Source organism: Orbicella franksi, chromosome 13, assembly GCF_964199315.1.
Source record: "Orbicella franksi chromosome 13, jaOrbFran1.1, whole genome shotgun sequence".
Classification (NCBI taxonomy): domain Eukaryota; kingdom Metazoa; phylum Cnidaria; class Anthozoa; order Scleractinia; family Merulinidae; genus Orbicella; species Orbicella franksi.
In genome coordinates this window covers 16,840,342-16,866,020 of record NC_138157.1, presented here as the reverse complement: position 1 = coordinate 16,866,020, position 25,679 = coordinate 16,840,342, and the positions used below count along the sequence as shown (strand labels likewise).

General features: G+C 39.8%; 5 protein-coding genes across 6 annotated transcripts in view; 2 read left to right on the top strand and 3 right to left on the bottom strand.

The window, feature by feature from the left end:
• The window catches only part of LOC145466428 (pre-mRNA-splicing factor ATP-dependent RNA helicase DHX16-like), a 23,217-nt gene extending 17,978 nt beyond the window's left edge, over positions 1 to 5,239 (bottom strand). Inside the window, exons 1-2 of the mRNA XM_081450146.1 lie at positions 4,651 to 5,239; positions 366 to 422 (exon numbers count right to left, since the gene is read on the bottom strand). Coding sequence (XP_081306272.1) covers positions 366 to 422; positions 4,651 to 5,229 — 636 coding nt within the window. The 5' untranslated portion in view covers positions 5,230 to 5,239. The remainder of the gene's footprint in view (positions 1 to 365; positions 423 to 4,650) is intronic.
• A 239-nt stretch (positions 5,240 to 5,478) lies between these two features.
• Positions 5,479 to 7,347, top strand: LOC145466529 (putative N-acetyltransferase YafP). Its single transcript, XM_081450252.1, has one exon. The coding sequence runs from the start codon at positions 5,480 to 5,482 to the stop codon at positions 5,972 to 5,974; it is 495 nt and encodes a 164-aa protein (XP_081306378.1). The 5' UTR covers position 5,479; the 3' UTR covers positions 5,975 to 7,347.
• Positions 7,348 to 7,875: 528 nt separating this feature from the next.
• Positions 7,876 to 17,669, bottom strand: LOC145466472 (collagen triple helix repeat-containing protein 1-like). Of its 2 annotated transcripts, XM_081450194.1 has the most exons (4): positions 17,564 to 17,669; positions 12,151 to 12,250; positions 10,598 to 10,930; positions 8,156 to 9,204 (listed from the first exon to the last, which is right to left on the bottom strand). In XM_081450194.1, the coding sequence occupies exons 2-4, from the start codon at positions 12,241 to 12,243 to the stop codon at positions 8,839 to 8,841; spliced, it is 792 nt and encodes a 263-aa protein (XP_081306320.1). In that variant the 5' UTR covers positions 12,244 to 12,250; positions 17,564 to 17,669; the 3' UTR covers positions 8,156 to 8,838. The 2 variants fall into 2 exon arrangements, with proteins under 2 accessions (XP_081306319.1, XP_081306320.1); XM_081450193.1 differs by lacking the exon at positions 17,564 to 17,669 and having other exon boundaries at positions 7,876 to 9,204; positions 12,151 to 12,687.
• Positions 16,273 to 18,969, top strand: LOC145466206 (putative N-acetyltransferase YafP). The gene is made up of 2 exons (XM_081449947.1): positions 16,273 to 16,375; positions 18,219 to 18,969. The coding sequence occupies exons 1-2, from the start codon at positions 16,273 to 16,275 to the stop codon at positions 18,683 to 18,685; spliced, it is 570 nt and encodes a 189-aa protein (XP_081306073.1). The 3' UTR covers positions 18,686 to 18,969.
• Positions 18,970 to 21,228: 2,259 nt separating this feature from the next.
• On the bottom strand, positions 21,229 to 23,799 carry LOC145466520 (collagen triple helix repeat-containing protein 1-like). The gene is made up of 2 exons (XM_081450244.1): positions 23,370 to 23,799; positions 21,229 to 21,983 (listed from the first exon to the last, which is right to left on the bottom strand). The coding sequence occupies exons 1-2, from the start codon at positions 23,718 to 23,720 to the stop codon at positions 21,618 to 21,620; spliced, it is 717 nt and encodes a 238-aa protein (XP_081306370.1). The 5' UTR covers positions 23,721 to 23,799; the 3' UTR covers positions 21,229 to 21,617.
• Between the last annotated feature and the right edge of the window lie 1,880 nt (positions 23,800 to 25,679).

Genomic DNA, 25,679 nt, shown 5'->3' with positions numbered 1-25,679 from the left:
CAAAACATTGGCAGTTTTTCAACATCTTCCCTCGCAAGGATGTTGCTACAGGCCTCTTGTACATGTATTACTTTCTGATGGGTGCTGTGCCAGGGCTGCCATCTACTTCAAATCTTATTTCAAGAAAGTGCTGCATAAAATTTGCCTTCTATCCTTGCGCAAACAAGTACAGTACAACCCTGTTAATCTGGTCACCAACAGGCTACATTAGGAGTCCTTTAAATAAAAAATGACAGACGGAACTTTGTTCGGGCCAGAATAAAGTGGCCATTACACATGTAATGAGGTGGCAGCGATTGTTCCATAATAATAAAAATATGCATGCAAAAATTACATATACTACTGACAGTTGCAGCCTTGCTTACCATTTTCTTTCTATCCTCCTCATCCAATTTAAGTCTTTTTGCTGCCTCTTCAAATGCCTTTGGGTTAGAAAATACATTATTTGGTGAGAATATTTACTATGTACATTATGCGGATCTCCCTCTTTTGTCTTAGGAAAAGGAGAAGAGGAAAGTAATTGGAACAGGGGATGGAAATTGGGGGATAGGAATTGGGGAGGTACATGTAGGAATTTGGGGGCGGGATGAGATTTTGGAACTGAGTTTCAGTGAAACACGTCATCCACATGAACATGAAATTGTGCAATATACAGTCAACCCTCACAGTTTTTGTTTCGCTTTGTTTTTTGTTTCTGTTTTTTGATCTTGGCAAATCTTCCATGAGATAACATTTAGAATAGAGGAGTGAACATTCGATTATTGCAACTCTCGACTATCAAGATTGGGCTCATTAATTAGAACCTCAATTTCATTTGAAAACATAAAATGAGACTACGCGTACAAAAGTACATACATGTACATGTAGCAAACAAAACTTGATTGACAGTGTCATCCAGTATTTTTCACCTTATTTCACCTTTGTAAAGAAACCATGCCGCATGAACATTCACTACACAGCTTCTAAAGACCTGCCAAAGATCCTCCTTCAGAGCCACAGCTGGATGCATGAGGATTCTTTTGTTAGTCTTAGCCAATCAGATAACCGCCCACAGATTTTTGTCAGGCATAAATTAAATCTCATCAGTTTGGTGGTGGCCCTGGATGGTGGACAGTGTGGAATTGATAAATGTTATGGGAGAGAACTTTAGAGACGTTTAAGATCCAAAGCTTAAAATGCTAGAAGTTGGTCAATGGCCAAGATGTGTTCCTTATTCAACCAAGAGGATCAGGAAAATTTGAATCTTGAGTTCTGGAACATCAGATAACAAAGTCAACAAAGAGAGCGATAAACCTACAGCTGTACATGTAAACATTGGGCTCCAGAAACAAAATACACTGTAGTCAGTCAATGTATTACCTTCTTTAAGGATGGTGATTCCAGTCTCTGGAGCCAGGCAAAATTAAATTTTTAAATCAGCCAAAGCATGCGTAAAGCAAAACCTAACTAGCAAAACTTAAATGGCAATTTACAGGATGTCAACTTAACAGCAGAAACTATGCAGACAAACATGTGACCTTTGATATGACCAGTTTGCTACACTGTAGTCGAGCAGTGCTGCTTCCTAAGAACACAGTATCTATGTATATAGTGCCTTTCCACAGCAGTAATGTGAAACAAAATAGGTTGGAAGAATTGAACAAAATCTTTAAAAAGAGAACAGAAAATGTACAAATGTTTCGAGCTGTACTGTAGGTGTCATTTGGGCCTGTTCAGGTTGTAATCAGATGACATTTCCAGCAACCAGGATTGCTCCATGAATTACAGTACCGCTCAAAAGTAAGTTACCACCTCTCGTCTCGTTTCTCGCGAGACGTTTCTCGTTTCTCTAGAGAATCACTGAAGCGTTTAGTATGGCGTATATTACGCGTAAGAAACCGGTTACGGGTAACGATTGCCGCTCTGCAGTTCGTTGTCAAATCGATGGGACCGTCCAACATAAAATATGCATCGATCGTTTGCTCGATTCATATCGAACAAAGGTAATATCGAACATCGCACGTAACTACAAGTAGAGTTACATGCGTTTCAATTCGTGCGATCACGGGGGCAAAGAGTTGATTTTGCGAATCTTGCTCACTCTGAATGATTCAGTTACCTACATTTGCTCGCTCTGCAATAACCGCTAACTCAAACAAACATTTAATTTTGCATAGGGGAAAAACGTTCCGGCTTTCGGCATGCGCCAGCGAGTCAATTGTGAATGGGAGTCATGAAAGCGTCACGGAAATTGTTGAAAAAATGATATCTCCGGTTCTATTTGGCATAAATCGTTCATTCAAACGCTGAAATACGATATCTTTGAAGACAGGAGTTTTTATCAAGGTTTCTGAGATGCGCCGTAAACATTACATGTAGTTTTAAATTTTTCTGCCAGCACGAGTTTTGTCTAGCGGCACGCGTCGACAAGTCGACAACATACAGTAATGAACTTTTATTGTTCTCCAAAACGTCAAGGCAAACACTAAAAATATATTTCCAGTTCTATTTGGCATAAATCGTTTATTCAAACGGCAAAATACTATATCTTTGAAGACAGGAGTTTCTAATAATGTTTATGTGATGCGACGTTTACAGTAACTCAATGTTTTTGCAAGGGAAAGTTCTGTCTAGCGGCAGTCGATTTAATACGCAAATGAGGTTTGTTTTGCAAAGCGTCGCGGCAAAAACATCGCCGGTTCTATTTGATATAAATCGTTTTTTTCCAATGGCACAATACACTCTCTTTAACAGATAGAATTTTTGTTGCTCGACAACGAAGATCTCGAGCGGTATGTGAATAAACATTTTATATATCGGTCGATACAGCGGTCTAGGCCTTCCATAAGATACATGATCCGACTTCTGAACACTGAAACACACTTTTATTACCACATTTGCACATAACTATTATTATCATTGGCCAGCTAGTCTAAGAGTCGTGATCTTTTCTAAATTACATTCATGACAACAGAAACTTTCTCTTCGAACGGCAATACTGTACTTGAGCGCGCTCAAATCCACGAAACTATGTTGTTATCTCTCAATCTTTCTTATATGAACTTGAACACGTGAGAATCTCCGATTTTAAGACTGATGAATAAAAAGTTAGTCGAGGTATGATCAAAACGTGGTTTAGCATTTTTACGAGTATGAATAAAAAGTTAGTCGAGGTTTCATGATCAAAGCATGGTTTAACATGTTTAAGAGTATGAATAAAAAGTTAGTTGAGGTTTCATGATCAAAGCGTGGTTTAGCATGTTTATGAGTATAAATAAAAAAGTTAGTCGAAGTTTCATGATCAAAGCGTGGTGTCGCATGTTCACAAGTTTGAATAAAATGTTAGTTGACGTTTCATGATCAAAGTGTGGTGTCGCATGTGTTCACAAGTTTGAATAAAATGTTAGAGGTTTGATGTGGCAAAAAGCGTGTGAACACAAATATGGATAAAAAGTTGGTCGAGGCTCAGTGATTAAAGTGTGTGTTCAAAAGGTAGTCAAGATTCCTTATGTTTACAAAGCGTGTGTTGTCAAGCGTACACAAGTATGAATAAAAAGTTAGTCAAGTCGGATTTCATGTGCAACTTTTGAATAAAAAGTTCGAGGCTTACATGTATGTGCACAGCGTGTGTTCGCAAGTTTGAATATTAAATTATTCGACGGAACACTTAGCGTCATTTCGTATGTTCGCAATCTTTGGATAAAAAGTTCGTCGAGTTTCCCGACAAATCAGTTGGGAGCGATAGTTGGCAAACCATAGGCGGCGCTGCTGTGTTGACTTGGTGATCTCGATCGCTGCTTTAACTTCCCACACGTAGATCGGGTGACAAAACTCCACAACTTTTATCGTGAATGTATTTACAAAAACTAAACGTTAAGCAAGTCTGGCTGGAATAAAAAAAGGTTTGGCCGATGTATATGAAACAATACTGGACACTTGAGAATTTATAATAAACACATGGTACACACGCATTGCTGATGAGAATGAAAATCGTGTCTACCACGCTAATCGATACGATACGATACAGACGTCTTATTAACAAAACAGGTTTCGAATACCGACAAATGCGTAGCATTGGTACTTCCAGTGCACTCGCGAGAAACGAGACTCGTCTCGCGAGACGGTGGTAACTTACTTTTGAGCGGTACTGTAAAGTATGAGTATACGTACGCATCCAGCCATTCTTCTCAGGGAGGAACGTAGACCAGACATGAGAGCACGGCAGAAATTGACCCTAGTGTTGTAGGTAAATGGTCAATGTAAAATGCAGACTGCAGACGGCAGACTGGAGGTATTTTAAAATGCAGACTGAAGGTAAAATGCAGAGCGCAGACTACAGACCTTTAAGGGATAATTTCTCATGTTGTTTCCATCATTGAGTGTTAATCATAAACAGGGTTATTTGGGCTTATCACAGTCAGAGTCTGCACTCCAGTTAGCCTGAACAATACATGTACTTTGGTTAGCCGGTTCAGGGGTAGCTCTCAATGATGGAAATGGTAACACGATTCAGTTAAAAAGTCTACATTATACCCCTGGTCTGCAGTTTGCGTTTTACCCTCAGACTGCATTTTACCCCTAGTCTGCAGTCTGCAGTCCGCAGTCCACAGTCCACAGTCCACAGTCTATCTTTTACACTGTCCAGACAAGTAAGCAACTGAATTAGCTGACCTTTTTGTCTGATCTCTCCATGATACTCCTTGTCTTCTCCTTATCCCGTTGCTTCAATCTATCAGCAAAGGCGTCCCTCTCCTGTAAGTCTTTCCTTCTTTCCTCTTCTTCCTTTTCCCACTCATCAGAGTCAGACTCGTTTGGAGTCTCCTTCGGCGCACCTGTAACGCCACCAGGAGAATCTTCATCCGAGCTAGACGATTCTGTTTTCCTTCGCAGATGTTTCCGTTTCGTGTTCTTCTTAGATTCCTTAGCTCGGATCAGTTGTTCTTCGTCGTCATCGTCATCAGAAACCAAAGTATAGCCCGTAAATTTCTGTCTCTGCTCAATCAGAGCTCTTTCTTTTGCTCGATACGGATGTTCGGCTGACTGAGTCTTGCGAGGCATTTTAGACCACAGCTCCGCAGCGAAGGCTTCCATCTTACTATCCACATTTAAACCTTCTGATACTCGCTGCACCATGGATTCGGGGCTTGCGGAGTTCCTAGCGAGTCCGATGAGGTATTCCGTCGTGTATTTGTCAGAGAAACCAAGAACATCGTGCAACTTATCAGAAACCCACGTCGTTAACTCCGACATGCTCAACCTTTTGGATGGATACCCCACCTGAAAATATCCTTCCAAACGACACCAATCCTTCACCACGAAAGAGCGTGTCTAAAAATTCCACAGCATCTCAATTTGTCCTCAAAATTTACATTCTATCTGACGTTTTAGTTGCATCGAATGAAACCCACATGTCGGCCATCTTAATTTCAAACCTGAAGTGCATTATGGGATTTCTTTACCGCTGATTACTTCTCTCCGTACTCGCGGACGCAAAAACAAAATGGTGGACGACTTGACTATTCGTAAAGCCATCGAAGGAGACGTGGATGACATCTACAACATCCACACAGAAGCCATCAGGAAAAAGTGCTCCTCTCACTACGGCACAGAGGACGTAGATGTTTGGGTTGCAAGGCAAAACAAAGCAAAGTACCTTCCCTCCATAGCAGCGAAGGAAATAGTGGTAGCTGAAAAACTGGGAAAAGTTGTCGGATTTGGCCATCTGCTGGATTGCAAAGAATCTGACGGGAAAACTATGCAGATTAGAGGACTCTTCGTTGACCCTGATTGCGGTGTGAAAGGTGTGGGATCGGCACTTATGAAAGAGATGGAGGAGAGAGCAAGAGATTGCTCGGCAGATTGCTTGATTGTGCAATCTTCTCTGAATGCTGTTGAATTTTACAGCAAGTGTGGTTTCATCCCTTTAGAGCTGACGACTCATCAGGTGTCAGAGCAGTCGTGTCTTCAGTGTCACAAAATGATGAAAAAGCTATAATCTACAAGTCAGCCTGCTCGCGTGACTTGGAAGATATTCTCGAGTCACGCAAAGTCACATAGTCATGATACTGTTCGGTCTTAAATATTCTGCAAGTACATGAAAAGTCCTCCTCCCCCGACAACAACGCTTTCCCAAAAGTTATTTTTTATTATTATTATTTTCCTATCGATTCCCGAAAGTAGCTATCCCCCTGAAAGTAGAAGACACTACAAGAGAAACTCTTTAACGTCAAATGCAATGCGGATGGAACAGCGTGACTGCAGAACTGATCAACTTGAAGAGTTACGTGTATTATTAGTGATTTTATTCAGAACTCAACTAATTTTTTTCTTGAAACTATGATGTATAAGCTGTATTTGTCTGGGAGCAGAGTCAAATGATATATTGTAATCAGTTCAGCCAGTTGCATTGCGATGTAATGCAACTATTATACTTTTGCCCTACAGTACCAACATTAAAGGCATTTTTTGTTTATACCAGCTACATTGTTTATGTGGGTAGTTAGTAACATACATAAATGGGACTTTTAATTTCATGTTTTACGCGTCCGCTTTGTCTGAAACGACTGTGAATTATCGTGCAAACTTTTTTTAACTGGCCGAAAGTGACGACTACCCGAAAGTAGCGGCCCCTTTCGCCTGCTAAATCCAAAAGTAACGGGGTCTTTACTATCGGAATTCTACGGAAATGTAATTTTAACTTCGGTAACTTGAACCCTCGGCAACTCGAACCCCTCGCTAACTGAATTGATTTTTCCTGTCCTCTTGGGTCATTTTGTAATATTAATTTTACCCGCGTTATCGCGAACCGAATCTGGAGAACCAAAGCCCTCCAGAATCCTGAACAGTTATACAGACTGTACTTCAAGGACTAGCAGCTGACTACTTTTACCGTGAAAAGAATAGTGACTTGCTGCAACTATGTGCTGAAGTAGCCCAATGTATAATTAGGGTTATAGTCCATCAAATATTTGTGCTCGCGCGCGATTGGTCTAAATGCGTCAAGTGACTGAATAGAAGGGATGGTGGATGGTAAATGTGAGACTTTGCGAGAAGGCCAGACTGGCATTTATCTTTTCGAGCCCGAGACATTTTGACTTCTTCAATTGCGAGATCGAGACTTCTCAGTGTTTTAATTAAATGCGAGCTCGGGACGTTCAGGTTCTAAGAAGAAGTCATTTAAGCTTATATAAAAGAAATAAACAAGTCGGTCGGTACTTCGCGACTTTCCTAGCCTTGAACAAAAAAATTAAACGAGACTGCGAGACGCACATAACCGCTAAGAAAAACGAAACAGCGAGACCTGTGAAATTTAGCGAAAATTTTGCGAGACCCAAGGTTTTTAAAGGACCATTCGCCACCCCTAATAAAACCCAGCAAAAGCTGGACAATATCCGAGTCAATATTCTCCAATTTTCAAAACTACGCGTGTTGCGAAAGACATTGAAGGATAATCACTACAACAGCCTCAATTTAGCACGTAAATAACGTCGGATATTTGTCCTTGAACATTATCTAATTCGAGAAACGGACAGTTTTCCTTGAGCTACGCTCTCGGAAAACTGTTCGCCTCTCGGGAACAGATCATGTCCGCGGACAAATATCTGAAATACCCGAGCATATTTTCGCTCCAAATCGAGACTATTCTTTATATAATGTATAACGAGGTAATACAACTGGTATAACATGGGTAGATATAAGTTGCGGGGTTTTAAATGCAAGCTTTGACCGGCTAAGGATCTGGGGCCACTCGCGATATCATATGAGGATCTGTGTGGAACTTTGATGTCAGAATGACAGTAAAGGGCTATTAATAAGTTTATCACATCGAATTTTGCCCATGTGATGTTTGTTGACTGTTCGAGAACATTTAAGCCGCGCTGCTTCCAGCTGTTACCTCCTGTGACTATGGTCATTAAAGGTAATGTGGGGACTCACTGCGTACTTCCTATGAGTTATGTTTTATACTCTTGTGACTCCTGTGTCAGCACACGAACAATAAATGCATGGTTTTAACCGTTCAGAAAGTAGATGGAGTTTAGTGGCTTTGTGATGTATCGCGTAGGCTTGCTGGAGATTTTGCACTTTCAGTAGTGCTGAGACATACGGCGCAATTACTTAAATAAAGTCTTTCATTCAATCATTCTTTCATTCATCCGCCGAATATAATGAATACATTCACAGAAATCATTCAACTCAAATTAAGAAGGTAGATCACAAAACAAATGCGTGTGGAGAGTGAGAATGGGCTACTGGCAACTGAGACCGTACTGATACAAAACAAAAATCTGAGTAGAGAATTGAGAACTAAGTATTTTCGTAAAGTTTTAGAAAACAGCCTAGCAAAGAAGACGTTTTCTTTTCGCAATGAGACAACTGGCCTTTTAGAAACGACATTACTGAGTTGGAAGTTAAAGTTACGCAATTCGTGCAAGGAAAGTCCAGTAGTGAAACACAAATCTTGACTGATCGTGATATTTTTCAAAGCAGTTTACTTTATTTTTTTAGCCCCCAAAAATTAACCACTATCTTCAGACTTCATGCAGTTTAACTTTTCATCAGTATGGAAGAAGTAAAAGTAATCATAAAGACCATTTTTTTTCTAGAATAGTGATTAAAACATCTAACCTAAGAAGATGGATAACAACCATACTTCAATTATTTTCGAGCCTATAATAACAGCTTAGCGTTGACATTTTTCATTTTCATAACTGAAAGTAATGATATACAACTGTAATGCAGCGAAGTGTCCAGTTCTACGTATGAATTACATATTTGGTATTGTTGAAAATCAATTAATCAACCTAAAAAAACTTGTCGCGGAAAAAAATACACAAGCTGACCAGATCAAAATTAAAAAGTTTAATGCTGCGGGGGCGGAACCTCCTCCACGTAGATGCGGGACACTGACTTCCATCCTGTGTACGCGTCAGCGTCACCGAAACCATCACAGTTTCCGACCCAGAATCCCACGCGTACCGTGCCCTTGCTGACCGTTTCACAAACTCCTTCAATCTGGCGGACGCGGTGGATACTTTTGACATCGTTTGGCCGTCCACCGGTTTTCATAAAGACAATACCGTCAATGGCTTCGGGCGCATAACATTCTGCATCATTAAAGGTAAAGTACCAACGTTTACAGCAAAAGTTGCAGTTGTAGATGCGAAGCGCGCCATTCCAGAACACGCGCAAGCCAGTATCATTGGATCTTTTTTCAAAAACACATTCCTACGAGATTGAAAGTGAAGAGAAATCAAAACTCCTTCCAAAACCTCTTGAACTCTTTTACTGCCTGTAACTCTTCAGTTAAGTTAGTTTGAGCTTATAAGTTTGAAACTGAATAATTTCGAGAATACATGACTTGTTAAGGTCAAACAGCCTATGTGAATACCAAGGCAGGATGCTCTGAAGAACAGCAACAAACAGAATTTTTCTACTGACTAAGCTGGCCTATCCTTTGCAGGTTTGTAACGTTCATTTATTCCACTTAGTCTCGTTTTAAACCTGGAGACCCAAAGAATCTCTCTGATTCATGCCGATGGCTTTTGTTTAGGAGGTAGTAAGATGTAGCCCTGCATCTCAAGAATTTTCCATGCAAGATCCCCGAAACTTTCAGCTTGTCGTCAGTGCTGAACTGTGTACTGACGGATGAACATGCGTCGAAAAGAGCTCGTGTATGCATATCTTACTTAGGATAGTTCAGAGGGCCATTGAGTAAAATCAAACGATCAGATTGCTCCATTTCCGGTGTTAAATTATCTAAAAACTCTCTAAGAATTGGACCAAGCGCTTTCCCTAATGATCCCGCGCGATCACTGTCGAAGAATTTTTGACAGTCATGTTATAACGTATACGTTTCTGAGAAAAACTTTCTTTGGCATATAAGATTTCTTTTCCTTTTCTTCGAACTCAGGCGTGAGTATAAGCCTAGTCGGCTCCCAATAAGAATTTTACGCGTGAAATTTGCGATGTTTTTCCAGGTGTGTTTTTCTAAAAATTTTCCCTCGAGTAATAAATCCCTCATTAACCAAGGTTACTCGGGACCGTACTGGGAAAATATTGCCCCTCGTTCTTTTTGTACGTACCTCGCTGCGCTCAGTCCGTACTTTAAAGACGTTTGGCCGATATTCTCGCAGTACGGCTCTCTCGCTTGAATGATAAAATATATATTTATAAAAATAACTTATATACTACGCGTCCGCTCATTGGCCGATAGGTGTGTCTAGATGATAGCATGTAAACATGATTGTGACAATTTAGATTCGCGTGCATCCTTGAGAAATATTTTATAAAAGCAATAGGGTACTTTTGTACTTTGCGTGTTCAAATAGCCTCATCTAAGCATTTGGGGGTTTTGGAGAATTCTTGAAACTTATGCAAACCCGAGACGCAGTCGAGGGTTTGCATAACTGTCTCTTGCATAATTCTCCGAACCCCCTTCCTCCCGCCCCCCCCCCCCCCCTCCCCAGTGTTTAGACGAGGCGATGTAAACAGTGCACTTGCATAAAACCTTTTTAGCAACATTAAACCATTATTTTAGGTTTTCGACAATGAAACTACGTCTCTTCGGGGCTCGTAAACGCATCGAAAAATTATCCTCATTTATCAGTTAAAGTTTTACCTTGATTAAGCCATTGTCCTTTCCTTCATTCAGTTTTTTAAACACGCACTGTTTCCAGCTACCGATGCCTGAAGAGCCGAGACCTCCTTGAGCCCCTGGCTCACCCTTGTCTCCTTTTGAACCAACCGGGCCGACAGGTCCTCTGGCACCGTCATTCCCGCGGGGACCCTCCTTACCGGATGGTCCCATAAGACCAGGAGTTCCTGGAGTACCTGGAATTCCTGGCACACAGCCACACCCTCTAGTACCGGGACACCCCATACCGAGTGGTCCCGCGGAACCAGGCATACGGCCACCTCGGCAACTTCCGCAAGATGATTTTCCTGATGAAGCCTGCAAATGAATGGAGGAAAAATCATGTCAGATTCAGAAAACTCCTAATATTCAACGCTTAGCCATCTATATCAGCAACTTGACGTTGGTAAAGGTCAATATTAGCCGCCGTCAATAGTGAAGCTTTCATTTTGAGCGTTAGCCAATGTCCTGACGAAGGGTTGGCGCTCGAAAAGAGTCAGCTTCCCTAACTAAACGGTGATTCAAGTCAATACATAGCAAAGCGTTTCACTCGCCCAAACAGTTTAGTCTTCAAAAACCTTATACCCTAGTTCTAATAAACAATTAGATTATGAGCTCGAGATTTCTATGACAGTTTGGGTTGAAAATATCTGCTGAATGTGTTCGGAAATTAGTGGATTCTTTATCATAAAACAAATAAAGAAGCCTCGGATACTCCACTACGTCTCGTGTTTCCCCCTACACTTCTTAATATGTGCTCTACCGCTTCTAGCGTGCTTACAGCAGAACAGATCACAGTCGAGGCTTCTTTACTTGATGAATAAACACTTTCTTTTGTTCTAATAAATTTGCATGACTGTCGGCCACCTGAGTGAAAACTCTCTAATGGTGTGCCACTGTGGTACACCGTTAATGTGGCCAAAGAAGGTCTGAAAGAAGAAAAAAGGATCGTACGGTCCTAATCATGACTTTTCTTCGTGAAATTCTCCTGTAGTTTTCACTTTTAACTTTGAAAAGCATATATAAAATTATGTAAAAGTAAAGTCGGCGGTCAAACATACTAAAACTCTCTATCTCTCAAACGAAACACTCCGCTGAAACAAACTCAAACTTCATGAATTCCTATCAGTAATTAGTGAAACTTACGTACGTCGAGAAAATGCTAAAAGCACAACCTGTACATCGCAGTATCTTCGCATTACATTGCCTTCATATCTTATTACATTGTCTTCATATCTTTCTCCGCAGTTCAAATAATTATATGATCTTTCATATATTCACTTGTATATTGTAGTATCGATAGTTTTCAATTAACAATTTCTCCACGACTTCACAAAAAACAATTGGACTCAAACGGCTTTTGCTCCATCAGCTATTATTTTGATAATGATCCTTACAATCTCTGGCGTGCAATGAACTAAGCGCTAACCCTGCACATTCATATGAGATATAATCATAACTGAAATGATCTTCGTATATTTCTAGATACTGCAAGGTGTTTTAACACTTGTATGGTTCATTTTTTGCACAGGTCCTACCGGTTTTGAGCAGCATCCGCCATATAAAGTAGCGTAGGACGTGCAGGGTAACTGCAGAACTGCCAGTAGGGTGAAGTGAACTGTCAGCATCATGTTCAACCTAATGAGATATAAAATTAAAAAAAAAAAAATGTGCGTGTAGATGGAACGGTTTTCATTGAGTATAGAAAGTAAGTCACATTTACCTTGATTTTGCATTACTTCGCCAATTGATTGGGTTAAAAAAACTGGCGCCACTTTCTCATCCAATCAGAAGTGACACGTATTTGCTTGGATTTTTGATTGGCACACTGGATTGTCTATATCCGTTGTGACTGGCTAGTGACTACAGTGCATTGGCTTTAGCTTTATAACAGTCAATATGATAACTGTCTTTGGTCGTATTTACCTGGGAAGGCGATTAAAGCCTCTCAGACTTCTTATTATGGTTTCATTGTAATCCATCAATATTTTCGCTCGCGCGAGATTGGTCAAAACGCGTCACTCTGACTGAATATGCCCCGTAGTGTGCATTTCGTGCCTATTTTAGTACTACTAAGGATTATTATATCTCAGTTAGTAAGCGCGCTGTGATTGGTCGATTTAGCGAGCCGTACTCTCCTGTGCGGCCCGCTAAAATTTAAAGTTGGTTTTGTTGCCAAACTGTTTTGTGATTCATCGCTAAGTGTTCTTTACTTTCATAGTAAGTGAAAGTTTAGAACTTTCTTATTCTCTAAATTGTGTAATAAAGCGTGCTAACGACTTAAACAATTTCAAATTGACTCGTTTTGCTTTGAAGCCTTTCGGAGTCTGCGTCAATAGAAATCATTTCCGAACCCGTCAGGATCACAGTAGAGATATAATAAATATCTTACTAACCTCGTATTCTCGGTCCGTACTGTAAGTTACGGATCCTCGTTTGTTTTTTTCCCCTTCGATTTATGACCCGCGCGCTTCGCGCTTGGGCCATAAATCGAAGGGGAAAAAACTCGGTCCGTAACTTACAGTACGGACCTCGAACTCGGTTAGTAAGAGGTATTAAATACCATTTGCATTCGTTTATTTTTCATCGCCTCGTGTTTTTGCAGCTAAAAAAGCCGGGCATTCACATGTAGAATATCAAGTAAAAATGAACGTCGCCAAATTACCAATCTTCAACAACACGTCTCGTCAGCTTCACAGCAGATCAATGTCACAACCTTTTCTTATGCACATAGGCAACCAATGCTATTGGACAAGGAACTTGCCCTGGGGGTGGTTATTTTAAACTAAACAGGAAAAAAGTTATTCCAATTGCGCTTATCAACTTTAGAACCTTTTTTATTTGTTTTGAGCAACAAAGAGTGCTCTACGTATGAAAGTTTTGGGGTTATTAATAAACACGGAAAAAATTAAGTTACTTTAGTTGCCCTTTATTTCAACGACTTTTTTTAACAATTAGTGATTAACATGAGAGATTTGACAGAAAGTCAGATGAAAAGAAAACGCCTCAGAGCAGGTTTACCTCCCTAATAATTGCTATCAGTCCCTGCCTGTTTGTACAGTCTCTGAAATGATACGACGACAATAGAAAACAAGTCCTTCTCAGCAGTTTCCATCGCTTTTAATTTATTGTTAGCGACGTGTTTACACGCTCCGCGCGCTTGATTAGAGACCTTTAGATCCAAGTTTGCCGCAAATGTCTACAATGAATCTGAAGTAGAGGCGCTTCTGCAGAAATCAATCATTCTCATTTTGCTGCATTTAATATCGATAGGCAATTAGTCCAAAGCAGTATATATACAGCATTTAGTTTGTACTGAAAGCCAACTGGAGTTCAGTAAAGTTAAATCACAAGGTTGAAATAAATGAACAAGTGAAAACAAGTAGAATTACTGATTTAGAAAATAGAATTCATGGTCTTCCGACGAAAGTCGAACCAAACACCTTTCATATACGGTTAGACGTTCTAACCACGTGCTGAAATATGGGAATTACGTACTAATGCAAGGACGTAAGCTAGATTCTTATGTTGACGTACTAGCTAACTTCTAAGTCGAATAATATTAAACTGACCAAAGTTATTACAGCTGAGCCACTTCTTCTTCATTTCTTTCACCTTCAGTGAACTCACCATCACATCATTATTTAATATACAGATTAAAAAATTAGCTTTTTGCTTACTCACCGAAAGAACACACATGCATAATCTTAACTTGTCAATAAACCCGTGGCGTGCATTTCGCGTTTATTTTAGTATTTAGTCATTTTTCTGCTACTGTGGCTAAATACGATTTGCACTCGTTTTCTTTAATTTTCAACTTCATTTGCCTCTTTTTTCAGCTAAATAAAGCCAAGCGTGCATGTGCAAATCAAAAGCTAACATGACCAACACCGACTTATCCAGCTTCAACACGTCTCGTCAGCTTTACAGCAGGTTAATAGTGTTTCTGTTATCATCGTATGAACATTTTTATACACACGGGCAACCAATGGTATTAGACAAGGAACTTTTTGTGGCTATTTATAAACAAGGAAAAAGTTGGGTTATTCTAATTGCGCTTATTAACTCCAGAACTTTTATTTATTAATTTATTTTGAGATTCAGTTAGTGATTAACTTATAAACATGTCCTTACTAGTCTCCATCGCTTTTAATATATTTTTAGCGACGTGTTTACACGCCCTGCGCGCTTGATTAAGTAGAAGCGCTTCTGTGGAAATCTAAATAATTCTCATTTTGCTGTTTTTAATATTGGTTTTTAATATTCAATAACGTTTCTAATATACAAACACTTATCATATACACACAGGCTACCAATGATATTAAACAAGGAACTTTCTATGGTTATTTTTAAAATGAACAAGGAAAAAGTTAGTCCGATTGTGCTCATTCACTTAAGCAGCTTTTTTTATTTGTTTTGAACAACAATATAAGTGATTAGCGTATGAATGGTTTGCTGTTATTAATAGAGCGGTTTTCAATTGAGCGTCTTAAAACCAAAAGTATGGGCCAGACCACCCCCCAAATGTTTCGTCAGTTCTTGGGTATTTCACATTATTTCGCATTACTTAAAAAGTATTGCCTCTTTCTACACCAAACTTGGCAGATGGGCAGGAGACCTATTGCCAATTATATTTACGTGAAAAATGTCAGTAAATGTCAAAGTTGTGACGTCACAGTCATGACGTCATGTTTTTTGCCACTTTTGAAGTTTTTAATATGCATATTTTTTACAATGCGTTCGAAAGAGCACATCAAGGGGAGCTGAAACCTGAAAAAATTTTGTCCATATCACAAAAATTGAATGAAATATGGCATTTTTAAATATGAAAAATAACTCTGCAAAATATGGGGTCCCCCTTTGAGAAAAATCCCCAAATTGGAGTTGTAATTTTGTTCCAGTAAATGCAGCTATGTTGCACATGTGATGTGCCAGATGACTAAAGCAAAAACAAAGAAGAAAATCGGAATAAAAAATTATCCCTCTAGTGTTATTGCGTTAAAATTAGTTTTGTTACGTCATAACCTGTGACGTCACCCGTTTTTTTACTGTTAATACCATCCTAACAGAGCCGAAAATCAAATTTCTAAAACCATACGATTTTTGACAACATCAAGCTTTCTATTTTTCTAGATTATTAGCCTTTCTAGAATAAAACTGAAAAAAACAAACCAGAGAGACTGACTTAAGAAGGACAGTATGGTTAAGCAAATTCCGGGGGGGACAACAAAAAAATATTTATTTTGCCATATCTCAAAAAATAATCATCACAGCAAAAAACGGTTTCCGGCATTTTACTCCTCAAGTCAAGGCCTTTCCAATGGCATAATCTTTCCATCAGATTTTACAAAAAATTATAGCACGTTTTGATGACGTCATCAATTATGACGTCATAATCTGACATTTTGTCACAACTCCCAAATTAAAATAAACTGGAGACCAAAGAAAGCTCATCTGCCAAACTTGGTTCAGAAATATATAAACCAAGCAAATATAGCCTTCATGAAACATTAAGGGAGTGGTTTGGCCCTTACGTGAAACCAAACCAATTACTTAACAGTTAAACTACTCAGCCAATCTCAAACCGTAGTAAAACCAAAACCAAAACGATAAGTAATTGTCTAATTACCTTCGACACACAATTGAAAACCGATCTAAACATGGAAAAAGTTAAACTAGTTGCGCTTATTAACTTGAGCGCGGTTCGAACGACTTTGGATATTTTTAAACAATTAGCGATTAACGTAAGAGATTTGACGGAAAGTCAGATGAAAAGAAAATGCAATAGAACAGCTTTAGCTGACTAATAATTGCTATCAGTCCCTGCCTGTTTGTACAGTCTCTGAAAAGACACAACGACAATGGAAAACATGATTGTCCTTCTCAGTAGTCTCCATTGCTTTTAATATATTGTTAGCGAAGCGTTTACATGCTCCGCGCGCTTAATTTAAGGCCTTAAATAGATCCAAGTTCGACCGCAAACCTCTCTACTGAATCTGAAGAAGAGACAGTCTGCAGAAGAGAATTTTCAAATTTTGCTGTTTTCAATGTCGATAGGCAATTAGTCCAAAGCAGTATACAGCATTTAGTTTGTACTGAAAGGCAACTGGAGCTCATGCAGTCTACTTGAATCATCAGGTTGAAATAAGTCAATAATAATTATTACCAGTCTCGGCCTCAGTCCCAGTTAACAAGTGAGCACAAGTCGAATTAATCAGAAAATATAATTTCTGAGCCTCCTAACGGAAGTCGAACCTGAGACCTCGCAGAAACCGGCTCTGGATTACGGGAAACCTATGGTGCAAGGACGCAAGCTAGATTCTTATTGTGTTACACATGGCTTGCTATAAGTTATGCTTGGCTCAATAATGGAAAAGTGATTCATTTCTTTCACCTTCAGCGAAATCGCCATTCCATCATTATTTGATCTACCGATTGGAAACTCAAAGAACAAAGATGCATACATGTAATTTTAACTTGTCATTAAACCCGTTGTGTGCATTTCGCGCTTATTTTAGTATTTTAGTCATTTTTCTGCTACTAAGGCTAATACCATTTGCATTCGGTTTTCTTTCAACTTCATTTGCCTCTTTTTTTTGCAGCTAAGCCAGCTGTGCATGTGCAAATTAAAGCCTAACATAAACATTAGCCACTTACCACACTTTAACAACACGTCTCGTCAGCTTCGCAGCAGACTAATAATGTTTCTATTATGGAAACATTTTTATACACACAGGCAACCAATGATATTAAACAAGGAACTTTTTGTAGCTATTTATTTACAAGGAAAAAGTTAAGTTACTCTAATTGCGCTTATTAACTCCAGAACGTTTTTGATTTGTTTTGATAATCAGTTAGTGATTAACGTAAGAGATCAACGGAGAGCAAGATGAAAAGAAAACCTCTCAGGGCAACTTTAGCTGACTAATAGTTGTTATCATTGTTACTCACCCTGTTTGTTCAATCTCTGAAAAGACACAAGGAAAATGAAAAATATGTCCGTCTCACTAGTCTCCATCGCTCTTAATAATATTTCACACGCTCTGCGAGCGGTAAATATCATCAGCGTCGTGTTTACATGCTCCACGGCTTAATGACGTACGTATTGAACGCTAAGCGTGACCTTAGTTATGTAACTTGTGAAGTTACACATTCCTCCGTCACTTGGTGTAGTTTACTCATGCAAAGATACTGAATCTGAAGTACAGGCAGCTACTGAAGAAAATTGTTCTCATTTCGCTTTTTTCAATGTCGATCGGTAATTAGCCCAATGCAGTATACAAAACGCGGCTAACTCAAGTCGGTGGTCGCAGCAGGACAATTATTCATGAATTATTGCATGCTATGTGCTTTGTAACACACCGACAACCAAATATATCTATTGATTTTACAAACGCGGAAAATGTTTTGCTCATTATTTCCGGGTTTCTGTAGCATGAAGCGACTAAGAGTGTTTCAACTCCCCCTTGGATGGGATGCTAGTCCATCTCAGGGTTACCCCCCAGCAATAAATTCGCTGGTAGCCATTTATCCACCTAAGTGGAGGGAGGCACTATGGGAGTATAAAGTGTCTCGCCCAAGAACACAAAACCATCGAAACACAAAGCCATCGAAGGAGACGTGGATGACACCTACAACATCCACACAGAAGCCATCAGGAAAAAGTGCTCCTCTCACTACGGCACAGAGGACGTAGATGTTTGGGTTGCAAGGCAAAACAAAGCAAAGTACCTTCCCTCCATAGCAGCGAAGGAAATAGTGGTAGCTGAAAAACTGGGAAAAGTTGTCGGATTTGGCCGTCTGCTGGATTGCAAAGAATCTGACGGGAAAACTATGCAGATTAGAGGACTTTTCGTTGACCCTGATTGCGGTGTGAAAGGTGTGGGATCGGCACTTATGAAAGAGATGGAGGAGGGAGCAAGAGATTGCTCGGCAGATTGCTTGATTGTGCAATCTTCTCTGAACGCTGTTGAATTTTACAGAAAGTGTGGTTTCATCCCTTTAGAGCTGACGACTCATCAGATGTCAGAGCAGTCGTGTCTTCAGTGTCACAAAATGATGAAAAAGCTATGATCTAAAAGTCAGCCTGCTCGCGTGACTTGGAAGATATTCTCGAGTCACGCAAAGTCACATACTCATGATACTGTTCGGTCTTAAATATTCTGCAAGTACATGAAACGTCCTCCTCCCCCGACAACAACGGCTTCCCAAAAGTTATTATTATTTTTTTTATTTTCCTATCGAATCCCGAAGGTAGCTATCCCCCTGAAAGTCGAAGTCACTACAAGAGAAACTCTTTAATGTCAAATGCAATGCGGATGGAACAGCGTGACTGCAGGACTGATCAACTTGAAGAGTTACATGTATTATTAGTGATTTTATTTAGATCTCAACTAATTTTTTCTTGAAACTATGATTTATAAGCTGTATTTGTCTGGGAGCAGAGTCAAATGATATATTGTAATCAGTTCAGCCAGTTGCATTGCGATGTAATGCAACTATTATACTTTTGCCCTACAGTACCAACATTAAGGGCATTTTTTGTTTATACCAGCTACATTGTTTATGTGGGTAGTTAGTAACATACATAAATGGGACTTTTAATTTCATGTTTTACGCGTCCGCTTTGTCTGAAACGACTGTGAATTACCGTGCAAACGTTTTTTAACTAGCCGAAAGTGACAACTACCCGAAAGTAGCGGCCCCTTTTGCATGCTAAATCCAAACGTAACGGGGTCTTTACTATCGGAATGCTACGGTAATGTAATTTTAACTTCGGTAACTTGAACCCTCGGCAACTCGAACCCCTCGCTAACTGAAGTGATTTTTTCTGTCCTCTTGGGTCATTTTTAATATTAATTTTACCCGCGTTATCGCGAACCGAATCTGGAGAACCTAAGCCCTCCAGAATCCTGAACAGTTAGACAGACTATACCTGTAAAGCTTCAGGGACTAGCAGCTGACTACTTTTATTGTGAAAAGAATAGTAACTTGCTGCAACTATGTGCTGAGGTAGCCCAATGTATAATTAGGGTTACAATCCATCAAATATTTGTGCTCGCGCGCGATTGGTCTGAATGCGTCAAGTGACTGAACATAGGGGGTAGTGGATGGTAAATGTGAGACTTTGCGAGAGGGCGAGGCCAGTATTTATCTTTGCGAGCCCGAGACATTTTGACTTGTTCAATTGCGAGATCGAGACTTCACAGTGTTTTAAATGCAAGCTCGAGACGTTCAGGTTCTAAGAAGAAGTCATTTAAGCTTATATAAAAGAAATAAACAAGTCGGTCGGTACTTCGCGACTTTCCTAGCCTTGAACAAAAAAATTAAACGAGACTGCGAGACAGCTGTGCGAAAAAAATCGAGACTGCGAGACGCACATAACCGCTAAGACAAACGAAACAGCGAGACCTGTGAAATTTAGCGAAAATTTTGCGAGACCCAAGGTTTTTAAAGGACCATTCGCCACCCCTAATAAAACCCAGCAAAAGCTGAACAATATCCGAGTCAATATTCTCCAATTTTCAAAACTACGCGTGTTGCGAAAGACATTGAAGGATAATAACTACAACAGCCTCAATTTAGCACGTAAATAAAGTTGGATATTTGTCCTTGAACATTACTGGGGATCTAATTCGAGAAACGGACAGTTTTCCTTGAGCTACGCTCTCGGAAAACTGCTCGCCTCTCGGGAACAGATCATGTCCGCGGACAAATATCTAAAATATCCGAGCATATTTTCGCTACAAATGGAGGCTATTGTTTATATAATGTATAACGAGGTAATACAACTGGTATAACATGGGTAGATATAAGTTGCGGGGTTTTTAATGCAAGCTTTGACCGGCTAAGGATCCGAGGCCACTCGCGATATCATATAAGGATCTGTGTGAAACTTTGATGTCAGAATGACAGTAAACGGCTATTGATAAGTTTATCACATCGAATTTTGTCCATGTGATGTTTGTTGACTGTTCGAGAACATTTAAGCCGCGCTGCTTCCAGCTGTTACCTCCTGTGACTATGGTCATTAAAGGTAATGTGGGGACTCACTGCGTACTTCCTATGAGTTATGTTTTATACTCTTGTGGCTCCTGTGTCAGCACACGAACAATAAATGCATGGTTTTAACCGTTCAGAAAGTAGATGGAGTTTAGTGGCTTTGTGATGTATCGCGTAGGCTTGCTGGAGATTTTGCACTTTCAGGAGTGCCGAGACATACGGCGCAATTCGTGTTAAATACTACATTACTTAAATAAAGTCTTTCATTCAATCATTCATTCATTCATTCATTCATCCGTCGAATATAATGCATACATTCACAGAAATCATTCAACTCAAATTAAGAAGGTAGATCACAAAACAAATGCGTGTGGAGAGTGAGAATGGGCTACTGGCAACTGAGACCGTACTGATACAAAACAAAAATCTGAGTAGAGAACTGAGAACTAAGTATTTTCGTAAAGTTTTAGAAAACAGCCTGGCAAAGAAGACGTTTTCTTTTCGCAATGAGACAACTGGCCTTTTAAAAACGACATTACTGAGTTGGAAGTTAAAGTTATGCAATTCGTGCAAGGAAAGTCCAGTAGTGAAACACAAATCTTGACTGATCATGACATTTTTCAAAGCAGTTTACTTTATTTTTTTTAGCCCCCAAAAATTAACCACTATCTTCAGACTTCATGCAGTTTAACTTTTCATCAGTATGGAAGAAGTAAAAGTGTTCATAAAGACCATTTTTTTTTCTAGAATAGTGATTAAAACATCTAACCTAAGAAGATGGGTAACAACCATACTTCAATTATTTTCGAGCCTATAATAACAGCTTAGCGTTGACATTTTTCATTTTCATAACTGAAAGTAATGATATACAACTGTAATGCACCGAAGTGTCCAGTTCTACGTATGAATTACATATTTGGTATTGTTGAAAATCAATTAATCAACCTAAAAAAACTTGTCGCGGAAAAAAATACACAAGCTGGCCAGATCAAAATTAAAAAGTTTAATGCTGCGGGGGCGGAACCTCCTCCACGTAGATGCGGGACACTGACTTCCATCCTGTGTACGCGTCAGCGTCACCGAAACCATCACAGTTTCCGACCCAGAATCCCACGCGTACCGTGCCCTTGCTGACCGTTTCACAAACTCCTTCAATCTGGCGGACGCGGTGGATACTTTTGACATCGTTTGGCCGTCCACCGGTTTTCATAAAGACAATACCGTCAATGGCTTCGGGCGCATAACATTCAGCATCATTAAAGGTAAAGTACCAGCGTTTGCAGCAAAAGTTGCAGTTGGAGATGCGAAGCGCGCCATTCCAGAACACGCGCAAACCAGTATCATCGGATCTTTTTTCAAAAACACATTCCTACAAGATTGAATGTGAAGAGAAATCAAAACTCCTTCCAAAGCCTCTTGAACTCTTTTACTGTCTGTAACTCTTCAATTAAGTTAGTTTGAGCTTATAAGTTTGAAACTGAATAATTTCGAGAATACATGACTTGTTAAGGTCAAACAACCTATGTGAATACCAAGGCAGGATGCTCTGAAGAACAGCAACAAACAGAATTTTTCTACTGACTAAGCTGGCCTATCCTTTGCAGGTTTATTCCACTTAGTCTCGTTTTAAACCAGGAGACCCAAAGAATCTCTCTGATTCATGACGAGGACTGACATGCCGATGGCTTTTGTTTAGGAGGTAGTAAGATGTAGCCCTGCATCTCAAGAATTTTCCATGCAAGATCCCCGAAACTTTCAGCTTGTCGTCAGTGCTGAACTGTGTACTGACGGATGAACATGCGTCGAAAAGAGCTCGTGTATGCACATCTTACTTAGGATAGTTCGGAGGGCCATTGAGTAAAATCAAACGATCAGATTGCTCCATTTCCGGTGTTAAATTATCTAAAAACTCTCTAAGAATTGGACCAAGCGCTTTCCCGAATGATCCCGGGCGATCACTGTTGAAGAATTTTTGACAGTCATGTTATAACGTATACGTTTCTGAGAAAAACTTTCTTTGGCATATAAGATTTCTTTTCCTTTTCTTCGAACTCAGGCGTGAGTATAAGCCTAGTCGGCTCCCAATAAGAATTTTACGCGTGAAATTTGCGATGTTTTTCCAGGTGTGTTTTTCTAAAAATTTTCCGTCGAGTAATAAATCCCTCATTAACCAAGGTTACTCGGGACCGTACTGGGAAAATATTGCCCCTCGTTCTTTTTGTACGGACCTCGCTGCGCTCAGTCCGTACTTTAAAGACGTTTGGCCGATATTCTCGCAGTACGGCTCTCTCGCTTGAATGATAAAATATATATTTATAAAAATAACTTATATACCACGCGTCCGCTCATTGGCCGATAGGTGTGTTTAGATGATAGCATGTAAACATGATTGTGACAATTTAGATTCGCGTGCATCCTTGAGAAATATTTTATAAAAGCAATAGGGTACTTTTGTACTTTGCGTGTTCAAATAGCCTCATCTAAGCATTTGGGGGTTTTGGAGAATTCTTGAAACTTATGCAAACCCGAGACGCAGTCGAGGGTTTGCATAACTGTCTCTTGCATAATTCTCCGAACCCCCTCCCCCCCCCCCCCCTCCCCAGTGTTTAGACGAGGCGATGTAAACAGTACACTTGCATAAAACCTTTTTAGCAACATTAAACCATTATTTTAGGTTTTCGACAATGAAACTACGTCTCTTCGGGGCTCGTAAACGCATCGAAAAATTATCCTCATTTATCAGTTAAAGTTTTACCTTGATTAAGCCATTGTCCTTTCCTTCATTCAGTTTTTTAAACACGCACTGTTTCCAGCTACCGATGCCTGAAGAGCCGAGACCTCCTTGAGCCCCTGGCTCACCCTTGTCTCCTTTTGAACCAACCGGGCCGACAGGTCCTCTGGCACCGTCATTCCCGCGGGGACCCTCCTTACCGGATGGTCCCATAAGACCAGGAGTTCCTGGAGTACCTGGAATTCCTGGCACACCCTCTAGCACCGGGACACCCCATATCGAGTGGTCCCGCGGGACCAGGCATACGGCCACCTCGGCAACTTCCGCAAGATGATTTTCCTGATGAAGCCTGCAAATGAATGGAGGAAAAATCATGTCAGATTCAGAAAACTCCTAATATTCAACGCTTAGCCATCTATATCAGCAACTTGACGTTGGTAAAGGTCAATATTAGCCGCCGTCAATAGTGAAGCTTTCGTTTTGAGCGTTAGCCAATGTCCTGACGAAGGGTTGGCGCTCGAAAAGAGTCAGCTTCCCTAACTAAACGGTGGTTCAAGTGAATACATAGCAAAGCGTTTCACTCGCCCAAACAGTTTAGTCTTCAAAAACCTTATACCCTAGTTTTAATAAACAATTAGATTATGAGCTCGAGATTTCTATCACAGTTTAGGTTGAAAATATCTGCTGAATGTGTTCGGAAATTAGTGGATTCTTTATCATAAAACAAATAAAGAAGCCTCGGCTGTGCTCTGTTCTGTTGTAAAGCACTTAGGAAGCGGTAGAGCACTCAAGAAAAAGACACCAACACTCTACTACGTCTCGTGTCTCCCCCTACAGTTCTTAATTCGTACAACAGAACAGATCACAGTCGAGGCTTCTTTACTTGATGAATAAACGCTTTCTTTTGTTCTAATAAATTTGCATGGCTGTCGGCCATCTGAGTGAAAACGCTCTAATGATGTGCCACTGTGGTACACCGTTAATTCGACCAAAGAAGGTCTGAAAGAAGAAAAACGGATCGTACGGTCCTAATTATGACTTTTCTTCGCTAAATTTTTTTGTAGTTTTCACTTTTAACTTTGAAAAGCATATATAAAATTATGTAAAAGTAAAGTCGGCGGTCAAACATATTAAAACTCTCTATCTCCCATGCAAACGAAACACTCCGCTGAAACAAACTCAAACTTCACAAAAAGCGATTGCACTCAACCGCCGTTTGCTCCATCAGACTACATTGCAATTGGCTTTAGCTTTATAACAGTCAATAACCGACTTTGGTCCTATTTGCCTGGGAAGGCGACTAATGCTTCTCAAACTCATTAATAATTCATCAAGTTTAAACAAAGGAAATCTTGACCATGACGGTGTTTGGATATCTGATCATAATTAGCATAGATTTTTACGATTTTATTTCTCCGTTTTCTCCTAAGTTTTAGTTCCGATTGAGAAGATATATCAAAAACTCAAGAGAGTGTTTGACCGCATTTCCAAACACCTCGAAGTTCGTCAAAAGTACTCCGCTGCGCGTCGTATTTTTCAACTCTCTTCTCGGTGTTTGGAAATGTGGTCAAACACGGTATTTCGTCTTTGATATATTACTTCTCAGACTTCTTATTATGGTTTCATTGTAATCCATCAATATATTCGCTCGCGCGAGATTTGTCTAAACGCGCGTCACTGTGACTGAATATGCCCCCTAGTGGGCATTTTGTGCTTATTTTAGTACTACTAAGGATAAATACCATTTGCATTCGTTTATTTTTCATCGCCTCGTGTCTTTGCAGCTAAAAAAGCCGGGCATTCACATACAGAATAATAAGTAAAAACGAACGTCGCCAAATTACCAATCTTCAACAACACGTCTCGTCAGCTTCACAGCAGATCAATGTTACAACCTATTCTTATGCACATAGGCAACCAATGGTATTAGAAAAGGAACTTGCTGTGGGGGCGGCTATTTTAAACAAAACAGAAAAAAGTTACTCTGATTGTGCTTATTAATTTTAGAAGCTTTTTTATTTGTTTTGAGCAACAAAGAGTGATTTACGTATGAAAGTTTTGGGGTTATTAATAGACGTTCTAACCATGTGCTGAACTATGGGAAATTACTAATGCAAGGACGTAAGCTATGAGATTCTTACGTTGACGTATGGTTAGCTAACTTCTAAGTCGAATAATATCAAACTGACTAAAGTTATTACATCCACTTCTTCTTCATTTCTTTCACCTTCAGCGAACTCACCACCCCAGCATTATTTAATATACAGATTAGAAAATTAGTTTTTTGTTGACTCACTGAAAGAACACACATGCATAATCTTAACTTGTCAATAA

Coding starts and splice junctions, on each gene's coding strand:
- LOC145466520 (XM_081450244.1), bottom strand. CDS start 23,720: ATGATTTTTCCTCCATTCATTTGCAGGCTTCATCAGGAAAATCATCTT. Junction 21,984..23,369: donor AGGACAATGGCTTAATCAAG/GTAAAACTTTAA, acceptor TCAATCTTGTAG/GAATGTGTTTTTGAAAAAAG.
- LOC145466206 (XM_081449947.1), top strand. CDS start 16,273: ATGGAAAAAGTTAAACTAGTTGCGCTTATTAACTTGAGCGCGGTTCGA. Junction 16,376..18,218: donor CGTAAGAGATTTGACGGAAA/GTCAGATGAAAA, acceptor CGAAACACAAAG/CCATCGAAGGAGACGTGGAT.
- LOC145466472 (XM_081450193.1), bottom strand. CDS start 12,348: ATGCAAAATCAAGGTAAATGTGACTTACTTTCTATACTCAATGAAAAC. Junction 10,931..12,150: donor GCGGATGCTGCTCAAAACCG/GTAGGACCTGTG, acceptor ATTCATTTGCAG/GCTTCATCAGGAAAATCATC. Junction 9,205..10,597: donor AGGACAATGGCTTAATCAAG/GTAAAACTTTAA, acceptor TCAATCTCGTAG/GAATGTGTTTTTGAAAAAAG.
- LOC145466529 (XM_081450252.1), top strand. CDS start 5,480: ATGGTGGACGACTTGACTATTCGTAAAGCCATCGAAGGAGACGTGGAT.